At 40.6% G+C, this 11,704-nt stretch overlaps 1 protein-coding gene across 1 annotated transcript; it reads right to left on the bottom strand.

The window, feature by feature from the left end:
• Window positions 1-8,951: 8,951 nt before the first annotated feature.
• NUDT4 (nudix (nucleoside diphosphate linked moiety X)-type motif 4) lies at window positions 8,952-11,448 on the bottom strand (the record flags this gene model as incomplete). Its single annotated transcript, XM_008945938.1, has 2 exons — window positions 8,952-9,430; window positions 11,332-11,448. Coding segments are annotated over 2 exons (320 nt in total), but the record flags the coding sequence as incomplete, so codon positions are not given.
• Between the last annotated feature and the right edge of the window lie 256 nt (window positions 11,449-11,704).

Consider the following 11,704-nt stretch of genomic DNA (forward strand, 5'->3'; position numbering starts at 1 on the left):
TGTAGTGGTTGCAGTAGGGAGTGTGTTGTCACGCAATTCAGGGGTATGGTTACGTAGTCTATTGATATTCTCCCTCCTTCACCTCTTACTTTAGTGATCTGACATGTCTATAGAATATGGTGTATTTATTGTGCTCTGATGTAAGATGAAGAATATCTATTAAAACCGTGTTTTCCAACAGACAGTGCTTTCAGTGGTTAGTGACCAGTGTCGTCCCTCAAAGTACTCTTTGTGACATGGCTGAAGCTTTGTTCGGCGTTCAACTTTTTCACCAGACTGAGCTAGGGAAAAAAAAAATGCAACTGTTTTAAAAGTAGTTTCTGTGTTGAATGTAAACCAAAGTTGCGTTCAGGGCTTGTAACACATTGTTCGTCAGAGTGGGTGAGCACCCTTAACCCTGCCTCCTTGTTCTCGTGAGCATGTGCTCGGGTTTATCTGGTGTCCATCCTGTACATGCTGCCAGCATGGGTGACTTTTGTGGCTGGTAGCTGAGAATACGTGAGCTGTCCCTGGATTCACTTCACCTACCTCTTAAAGCTTTACCTTACACTATGTACACGGTTCCATCAGCTCTGTCTCTAGTCCGAGGACAGGTGGCACCCCTGGAGGTCAGACCCACCTAAGGCACCCCCTCTGAACGTGGCTTCCCCTTCCTTTGGTAGAGAAATGGGACCTGAACTGGCACTTAGTTTATCTTTAGACTAGGTGGGATGAATCTAGACCCAAGGCCGTTTAGCACACGGCTGCATATTTGTACGTTTGGGGCTTAAAACTCAGCTAGAGTTTGCAACTAATCAGAGCTGATTTGTTTGCTGATTCAAAGTTCTTGATGGAATATTGATAATATTTTAATAGGAAAAAAATCCTCTGCCTCCTTTTTTGCTAGTGACTGAGTAGTGGATTATGGAACTGTTTGAGTACGCAGTAGCCAGTATGTGTCTGGGTTCTTTCTTGAAGTATTGCCACAAATTGGAGATTTTATCACAGGAGTCTGTGCTCTCTGAGCTTGAACACAAGTCCGTAGCAACGGTCTATCTGAAATGAACGCTGTAAAAAGATAAGAAAAACACTGTGTGTTAGAGCTCTTCAGGGCATTTTCAAATGATAGTTGTTATGAAGGAAATTTTATATGGGCTTCCTGAAAGCTACAATTTGTTTGTTGAGGGGTCTCTTCAGGCATACTTTAATATGGACCATCAAAGTTAAAAGGCTTAAACAATACATATTTAACTTTTAAACCTGATTTAAGCCCCATATAAAGCCAAGCTGGGAATTCAATTCTGTCTTATGCCAAGGAATTTGTGAAACTTTTAGGCTAAATTCTTTGCAGCCATTTAGACAGAACTTTTTTCCTTGGTTGAGCAGGTATATATTCAGGCATTGCCTGAAACTCAAAGTTACAGCTGGTTAACAAATGCAGCTGCTATCTTTGAGGGAGGGTTAGTTTTATCTTAATTTTTAGTGGATGTCCATTGGATAAATTGACATTAAATTTTAAATAAATGGTTTTCCTCTAGCATTATTGGTGCTGTGTGTCAAATGTCCTGCAATCCTGAGCAAGAGTGGTGACATTGCATTTTATGTGTTAGTGTCTGGATCGTAACTGTGTAGCTGTTGAGCCTTGGGTCATGACAGGGACACTAGAACCGACCATACAAAAGACTTTTGCAAAAGCTTCCTTTAGATCAAGTGGAGGATTTGGAAGGCTTTCATTTGTGCGTAACCATTCGGTAGTGGTCTCTAACATTCTGTCATGGGTGTGAAGTGTGCCGTCACTGGGAACTGATGGAACAGGTTTTTTTGTACCTTTGCTGACTTTAGTCTAAGCCAAGTGAAATGTTGCTTCTATAGCTTTCAAGAAAGTGTATTTCCAACACATTGAGATTATTGTAAAACATCTTAATGGACTAGTAACATCGAAAATTGTGACATCTCAGTTTATGTACATTCCTTCTTGGTTGTTATGTTTTGGGTTTTTTTTTTTGAGGGTTACTCTTAAAGTAAAATGTCTGATAGGTTTTGTCATTAACATGTCTTGACTGTAATGTAATATGACACTGAAATAAAAGGAAGAGTGATTATTCATTACAGATGCTGAGCTTCATTTAACGGCAGTGGGCTGCCATCAGGGTGCCAGTTTTCTGACAGTCCTTAAAACCTGGAAGATAAACATTGAGGACTTCTCATTACTCACTTTCTGATGCACAAGCTTAAAGGATGCTTTTTTAAATTCTTCTTCCTTTAGCCTGCCTGTGTTTAAATCTGCCTGGTTTAGTACAAGATTTTCTTGCTGGAGAGCACAATTTGGACGGTTTCTAGTCCAATCAAACTGATGTAGTAATCTTTGCTATACCATGCTACGTTATGAGTGTGGTGCGAAGTTATCGATTTCATTTCTGCTATGTTGGATTTTGTACTGTGTGTTGCCATCCTCCCTGTCAAAGGCAGGTGCAGGAAGATTTTTAAAGCAAATACCTAATGGTTACGTTGCACTGAAGTACGTTAGAAGAGTGGCATCAGGCAGCGTAACGACTTTGTCCGTCTGGTTTGCTTTTGTAAACCCTCCTCAGTGGTTACGGTAAGGGGTTAGGTGTGAGCAAGTAGACCATTGTCTTGTCTGCAGGGCAGATAACTAAGGCTGAAACCTGTGGTGGTGGAAGCTGTCACTGGATGGCCTGTGTTAGGAAAGGGAATTACACCCTGAGATGAGTCATCTGGGTGGCTCTGTTACTAGGGAGTTGTCACCGCAGACCATCACTGGGACACTGAATACTCAAGAACCCTCGAGGTAGAGAGTGCTGGGAGGGCCAGTACCTGCAGTTTCTGTGCCTTGCACCATATGAGCCTTCCCAGATGAAGAGATCAAGGCATCTGTGGCATGTAACAGAAATATTTTAATTAGTATTTGTTAAAAAAGAAAATACAAGTTAATTAACATGGGAAAGTCATCTCTGACCAGATTATTTATTGCAAAATTGTGTTTCAGATACTCTAGTCTAGGCTGGACTCTTGGCGTCAGTGCTGCTGTAAAGGTGTATTTTTGGTTCAGGTCTAATCTGCACCTCTCAGCTTGACTGGTACCTGGGCTCATGTCCCATGATTTCTGTAGACAGGCTTGCAAGGTCAGTTATAAACCTGAAAGATCCAATGTGTGATGTTCAGCTGCTGCTTGCTGTGTGTCACAATCCGGTACTGAAGGGGCACCGGGTCAGGTTGTTTGTGATTTTTAACTCGGGGGAAACAGAGTATATCTTCTCACCACGCTCAATAATCAGTCTTGAGATCAGATGTGTGTTTATATATATAGTTCAAAACAAAATTTATTCTGGTAAAGGAAAATAAAGAAAAAAGGGAAAGGAGACAGAGATTGCAAGTCACTTAAATCCGGCACCTAGGGTGACGTCACCGGAAGTTCCGGATTCGTTGCCTTTTGGGAGTTGGTGTCCGGGGAGAAACAGTCCCAAAATGACTGTGTCAGGTGTGCTCATCTTGGCCCAAACACCTGCTTGGCCTTCAGAAGTACTGCTGCTGTGGCTGTCCCAGCAGCTGCTCAGCATTATTACAGGTAACCCTGAAGGCTTAGGATGGGTTTTGATAAATTTATGCAGGAGTGTCTGTGGTCTTATGCCTCATGTAGAGTTATTAAAGGCAGGCTAATCTCAGAAGACACAGTAATTGATTCTGATGGTATTTTTCTTCGGCTGTTGTGGGTGTTTGCCTGCCTGTTCAAAGACAGGTTGTGCTAGTGGTATACTCAGAAAGCAGGAAATGCTTACTGTCCACCCATCAGAATTGGTGGCAACAAATAATGAGGGAAAGGTACCAGGAACTAGTGCTGTCACTGACAGTTCATTGTGCACCATCAGGAACTGAGAGCTGATGATACCTCAGGCTCAGTCAGTGGGCTCTTACCCTTGCTAGAGTAGCTCTTTGAACAGCATTTCCTGGTTATTGAGGGACAGAAAATTGTCTGAGAGTGTTGTTCTGGGTGGTGCGTGGCCCACAGTAGCACTTGGGTTGCCACAAGCTGTGGAGTTTGCAGGTTAGGTGACACCATTCTTGGTGTGGACCTTAAATGCTTGAAGATTGTCTCTTTTCTGAGTATTGGAAAAGTCAGTTATTCTGCCTTTCCTTCTGTGTGTTGTACTTTGACAAACACTCTGCCCCTACTTGTGTGTGTCACACAGAGTTTTGATGCATGGAGGATATTCTAATAGGAGCTAGACCCAGCTACAGTAGAACTCAAATCTGGAGAGGCAAAGGATGTGTGGTAACTGGCTGCTTGTCACAAGTCATACAGAGAGATGGAACAGTCACTGCTCACTATCAAAACACTGTTGAAGGAAGTAGCCTCAGAAAATGAGAGAAGGAGGAGGTGGGTCAGCAGCAGCAGGCTGAGCTCTGGCAGTACTTTCCAGGCTAGGGTCAGCATTAAAGATGTACAAAGGAGCAGTGGTGTCAAGTTCAAGGAAAAGAAATCCATTCCTTGTAATAGCACAAGGAAACTGTGCCTGGCTGGGGAGTGGAAAGCTTTAGTAGTGCCTACAGGCACTCTTGGAAAGGAGGGAGGGGGCTAGATGGACCTGATGCAGATGTGTATTTATGTATCAGGTCTGGCTGAACTGATTTTCTTATAGCAGCTCTCCTGGTGTGTAGCCGGTAGGTACAGCTCTGTCAGGGAAGGCCTGGTAAAATCACGGCTCCGGCCTGTGACTTAGGCTCAGCAGGGAAGGGCTCCGGGAGAGTGACTCAGCTGGAGTAGAGGAGGCGAGCCATGCCGCGTGCCTGCACCGTGGTGGTTGGTGGTTGGTTCAAGTGGGTTTGTTGTGCCTAAAAAGTATGTAAACTAATGGTCGACTAACGGCATAAAAAGGCTGGGTTTTTGTAAATAAAGTTCCTCCTCTGCACCTGCCTGGGGACTCCGTGCTGCTCCGTGCCGACACCCTGGTGCAGTGCTTTTGCACCGGGAGTCAGAAGGGTGTTGGTAACACCCATGTTATGACTGCCACTTAGCAGTGGTCACACAGCACCAACATTCCCCCCACAAAGGGATGGGGGGGGCAGGAGCTTGGGAGCAACATAACTAGGACAGCTGACCCAAACTGACCAAGAGGATATTCTGTAACATGACATCAGCTCAACTATAAAGCTGGTACAAAGGAGGACAAGGGAGGGCTACTCCTCAGTCCTCTAGAGCAACTGCTACACGTTTGGAGCCCTACTGCCCAGGGAAGGCCAGGCATCACCTGCTGACAGGAAGTAGAGAATAAGTCTGGTTTTCCTCTTTGGTTCCACACGCAGCATTGCTTAACGTTCATTTTCCAATTAAACTGCCCTTTTGTTTACCCACAAGGCTTCTGTCTCTATCTTATTTTCCCTTCCCTTTTTATGCTGTGGCATGAGAGGAAGGGGGGAGAGTGATAGAGCAGATTGATGGGCATCAGCTGCTCAGCCAGGGTTAACCCACCACAATTTAATATCTGTACAATAACAGTGACAGTATCTGTGCCATAACTGGCAGGTATAAAGATGAAAGTAGAAAGAAAGCTCACTGGAAGAGGCAGCAGTTCCCTGTACAGTGAGGGCTGCTGCACTGGGACAAGATCTTCAGAAGGCTCGCTGACACATCTAGATGAAGCTAGAGTGTAAGGGTAAGGTAAGAAATAAGAGGCATTAGATGAAACAGCCTATTTTAGATGGGATTGAAGATTCTTGCACAAACATTTCCAAGATTTGCAATAGAATGACTACATCATCCACAGGACTAATTTAGATTTTATTCTGGTAGTTCTCAAATATAAAAAGTCAAAATTCTTACATCAGTCTTTAAAGAAAATCCATGCAAGCAGGTCAAAATGTTTACAACTTAATATGCCCCCATTCCCACCCACCCCCACCCCTTCCCTTCACTTTTCACTTCGCAAACCATGTTGGTAAGTAAACCAAGTGTTTGCCTCTTTTTTTTTTTTTTTTTTCTTCTCTTTTCTCCACAGCACATTGTTAACAGACCAATGCTGGGTTAAGTCAATGGTGCAGTAAGCACCAAGACAAGATTTTCACTTTAACAGCCTCTCTGCAATACCTCAGTATTTCTTGGATGTCTAGAAGCACATCCATTTCACTCAACTCTGGCTCCACATGATTTTTAAACTTTAAGGCTATTTATATTTGATATCATCATAATTTAATTCATGGATAATCTCAAAACCTAACAGCCTGGAAAAGCAGCAGCACAAACTACAGACTTCTTGAAAATTGCAGATGACAACCTGTCTCTTCCCATTCTCCTTTGAAGAACTAAATCTGAATAAATTGTCCAGAATTTGCCATGAGAAAAACACCAAATCTGCTCTGTATGGAATAGGTTTGGCCCTTCTAAATAGAGATGCATATAAGCCTAAAAATACTTCTACATATAAATTTATAGGTAGTAGAAAAACACTTTAGCCTTCCTAGTCTGATTTTTACAGTCCCTTTTTTGTTGAAGTTGAGTGTCATTTCATTAGGACTGAAGCCATACTGCTGCCCATTTACTATGGCTGTTCACTGTAGCATAACTGAAGTGCTTTCAATTACCTTTACTATTCACAGAACATTTATCTTTGAAAGGGAGTAGAAGTCAAAACTAAGCAAGAGAGTTTCATTCTGAAGGTTGCATAGAGACTGAAGTTTTATACAATGAATGCTGCTTAAAAATAACATCTGGCACTACTGAACAGCTCAAATGTGTGTGACCAAAAAATAACCAAAATATTTATAGGCAATCAACTCTGAGTTTGTTAGCAACAGCAATACTGTACATTTTTACATTATCATCAAATACATAATTCAAGTGTTACAAAGTAAGATCATGCATTACCACTAAGTCTCATACAAGCTTGGACTGGTTTCATTCTAAGAATCTGAAATGGAGACAGAAGCCTTTTTTTTTTATGAATAAGAACTCTGGATTCTTGTTTAAGTTTTCATAGATTCTATATACTCTTGTTACAAGAAAGCCTGTACAAGTTTGCTCAATTTAAAGTCTTAAAATGACTACTGAACAAAAAAGTGAGGAAAGTGATCAAAAAAGGGAGCCAAATGATTCACTCTTTTAAAGGCAGAGCTTCAGAACCAGAGGTGCCCTTACACAGTGTGGGTACGATTTTAACGAAAACTAGACATTTTCAAGATGCACAACTCCACCCTCTTCCATTTATTCTGGCAGCACAGTGCTTTTGATGACTGTCCAGTTTAAAAGAACTGTCCCCTTCCAAATGGTGTCCCCATCTTGGTTAAGCACAGCATAAAATGTGCACATGCTTGTGTGCACTACTGAAACACCAACGCTCCCTCCCCAGCCCCCAGCTCATAACCCGAGGGATGGAAAAGCTGCTGGCAACACTTCCACCTTTACGAGTAAATGGACAGTTCTTTCCAGTTCTGGAAGTCACCTGGAACAGGACACAGAGGTTGAAAAGGGCATCCCACCCCACATCTGAAAAGTCTTCAGCTTCATGGCTCATGCCTCTTTTCAGTAGTATTTATGCCTCTTCAAAGAGAGCAGCATCAAGAGATCAGAGCACCTGTCTCCATAGTTTCACTGCATTTACATATGGCACAAAATTGATTCTCTAAGGAGTAACTTGTGGCAACAACATTTTTTCCTAGAAAAGTGTAACAGCACAAAAAAATTCATAGCAGCATTTTACACAATTTGTGTTAAAAAAGTAGAAGTTAACCATCTGTGTATTGAGTAACAAAAGGTTTAAATTATTTTCCATTTTACACTCACTATTTACTAGTTGTACTATTTACAAAGGTTCAAATGTTGCGTAAGAGAATGAGCTTTACCCAGAATAAACATGACATGTGAGGTAATGGTTTACCTCAGCCGCTGTTTTGGCTGGCAATAGAGGAGGTACAGTTGGGTTTAGATCCTAGAAAAAAAATCAGAATTAGGATGCTTATATGAATTAGATTGTGTTCTTGTAGACAAAACCATATACACATACATGGAGTAATCCTATGGTAAAAACATTAAGACAAGCAGTGGATTTAGTTTTCATCTTTTTGGCTGAAAAAGAGGAGAAAATACTTAAGGAAGTTGTCAGCTGTACCTCATTTATTCTAACTAAGATTTTATCAAGAGGCCAGCTTATAATTCAAGAAGCTAAAGCAACTGATGTTGAAACAGTAAAACAGAAGTATTTAAAAATTAAAACTGGGGTTTTCAGCACACCTGAGTAAGACAATGGAATATCATTACTCCACTAGTGTAAGCAATTCACCTGTCTGCAAGCCCAGGAGGTACCACTACTAGCTCCTGCTGAAGAAGATACCTCAACACATGCTTGTAAGAGACACCTTTGGAACATAAGGTTGCCCCTTGGGTAACTCTTAGTTTCCTCTAAACATTTTTCAATTAGCATAGTGCAGGAACACTATGTAAGTGGCCTCTCATTGAAGATTATAAGTTTTAGAACCTGCAGTGCAATTACACCACGAACAAAACATGCTAAAAGGAAGAAAATGGGGGAAGAGGGATCTACAATGCCTTTCGTTTCAGTCTTCTGACAGTACATCAGCTGACCAAGTGACAAAACAAAAGTACAGTGGATAGTTTTGGTAGCTGCAAGACAAAGTTGTTCTTGCTCTAATTATTCATTACACGAAGATTGCATAGGACAAAGCAACCTTCAGGAGAACTGAGGCAAGCAGTGCTTAGTGTCAGTTGCCTTGGCCTCAAAGGGCTGAACATGGTTTAGTGCTTTACTGTAGTCACACCTGCATCTCCAACTTCAACACACCCATTTACCCAAATACTGCCAGCTTAAGCTCTCGGCACTTCATCTAGGGATACCCAATAAAAGTTAGTATAAGACTATTTGCTCAAGCTTTTTTCTAAGCAAGTACACTTGTGGAACTACTCATTAAAACTGACAAGTCTTAAATAAGCTGAACACCACTGAGATGCTTATTTTATTTTAGCAGATATGGAAATTTATATAGTCAAGTTTTGTTGTTTTTTTCTTAAAAATGGCCTATTAAGGCATCTTAAAAAAATCCATATATGGCTTTGGTTTGCTGAAACACTATTTTACATTGTTAAAAAGGGAAAACATGTTCAAATAAAACTGACATGACACATTCACATATTTCACTTAGAATGGACAGTTATACAGACGCCTACACATGATCACAGATGTCTCCCCTTGTGGTGACATGAAAAAAGGTAATCCAAATGTTTATCTCACAGTAGAGGGCAACCCAGAAGTCTGTGAAGAAGTGACATATAAGGAGTTATTATCTGGAAGAGGGGGAACCACAGAGTTTCCATTAGTAGGCGAACAGCTCAGTTTCAGTTTTTCCAAGTACTCTGCATGAACCGGCTTGTGACACTGAAGGACCTTGATTGCATCTTCTACTTTAAACCATTCTCTTTTCCTTCCTGAAGGAGTATAATCCACAAGGGAAAACAGAGTTAGAAATTTTTAACAGCACAATTTGTTGCTATCTCATTATTCACTTTTTCTGTTTTCTTTTACTTCAGAAGTTTGAGCTGTCAAGCAAGAGATACAGAAGGAAAAGACCTTGAAAGAATGAACACAAGAGATTTGCTCAAGCTTACTGAAATGCAGTTTTATATAAAGCTTTTCAGATAACTTGCTTGAAGCAGATACTGGACAGAAGCTCTTATGACTGTTCATATGCTCCAAAACCCACATCTAGTCCTTATAGAAAAAAGTATTCTTATTTAAATGACTTGATAACACCTTCCTACACTGGTTTTCTGCTAGGCATGACAATCTGACAAACAAACATGCATGCCTGAAGTTACAGAAGACGACTGATTTGGTCTGATATAGAAAGCAGCATTCTATACTTTAAAACATCTGTGTATGGAGTTACTCAGGTTAGCTGAAAGTTTTTTAAAACAATGTGCCTTACACTAGAGATATTCAGATAAGATCTATCCTAGCAAGACAGTCCTAAGAATATCTTTCTTATACAAGCCCTTGAAAATTAGAGGCTTCTGAAAATACTTACAGACAAGGTCAAGTATCATTGTTAGAAGTGGGATTAATTCTATTTTTATTTTGGTTTTACAGTGTTACAGGTACCATGCTTGAACGTTATCAAGCCAACAGTTTGTAGATGTCTTAGGACCAAGGTATGTGGCCCCACCAAGGCTGTTCACCCACTGCAGGCAATTCTCCAGCAGGAAGCCAGCAGTAGCCGCAGTGCTGGATGTTCCCCTCTATCCCACAACTTGGCACTAAGTGGGAACAGAGCGCTGCTGCCCTCACAGTCCCTGCACAGCTCCAGGTACAAAAAAGATATCCCTCAATCCCACCTCTACCAATATAGGTCCTCTTCAGTAACAGACCACTAATCGGTGTTGCTAGATAGGGAACCTGACATGCAATTAAGAGGGTGCATTCCCCACAGCTTGATAGTATTGGAAACAAAACATTCTCTTACCTGAAAAACTGAGCAGCTTTGAAACTACTCTTACAGTTACCTGCCATTTGCTGACAGGTCAAAAGTGCCAAGTTTATGAATGTTAGCACTGCTAAATGATCACCTCCTGAAAAGGGCAAAGTGTAACCAATCAAGGTAAAGTGTCATTCTTAACACCAATTCTTAGTTAACTAAAATTTCTGCTGGACAAAAAGTGAATTAACTAAGTTTAAGAAAAAAACCAAACACTTAGAGACAAAACCAGTTAGTATTTACCGAATTAAATTTGAAGTGGAAGATCCATACAACATCAAAGAGAATGTTAATCTAACTAAACTGCATGACAGTGGTATCTATACTACAGGAACAATCTCTCAATGTCAGGTCTAACATTAACGAAGAATTAGGCTAAGGTCAAAGTAAATACTAGTGATTTTTTTTTCCCCCCCTAGGAGACTCATGGGAAAAAGAAGCCACATAAAAACTTTTCAAAGATTTTTTTTTTTTTCCCCCCTGAAAGACTTTCAGGAACACCTTAGAGTACCAAGTAGCAAAACATCCTTCTTTTCAAGGAAAAAAATCTGTCAGTATACTATTTCGCCTTTAAAAAAAACATAAGATCTGTATCAGCAACTAACAACAAAGTTTATTCCACTATAATAATTAGGACACCCTAATTAATGTAACATAAGACTAACACAGTATGTTGGAAGTAGCCCTTCTTATGTGTTTACTAAAGTGTGGAAGAACAGCACCACAATTTCCAGTAATTTCAGTTTATAGAACAGAATCAGTATTGCCCCCCAAATAATGTTAATTGCTGCAGAAGATGAAATGTTTGCTTAATACATGTTAAGTGTAGCACATTAAGACAGAGAATGGGTTTACCTATATTAACTGAGTCCTCCCAGTCTTCCAGTATTTCCGTCACAGTAAGAACATAAACATACGTCCTGTGCTTCCGATCCTGGTTCTGCTTGAATATTAGAAGTTGATGTTTTAATTCTCCACAAAAAAAAAAAAAAAACAAACAACAAAAACTTACAGACTTAACACAACTATAAAATTAGAAATCACTTACCTCTGAAGGACACTTCCTGGCAAAACCTGGCTTTTATTTTCATTAAACAAAATCTGTATGGAGCTGGGCCAAAAGGATGGGAAAACAAACTATTTGAAATAACAGCTATTCTGTTTTACTAGGCTAAAAAAAACCCAAACACAACCCAAGCAAATGTGAAGATCATGAAGTTCAGGCCAA

This window comes from Merops nubicus, unplaced genomic scaffold (genome assembly GCF_000691845.1).
Source record: "Merops nubicus isolate BGI_N331 unplaced genomic scaffold, ASM69184v1 scaffold6278, whole genome shotgun sequence".
NCBI lineage: Eukaryota > Metazoa > Chordata > Aves > Coraciiformes > Meropidae > Merops > Merops nubicus.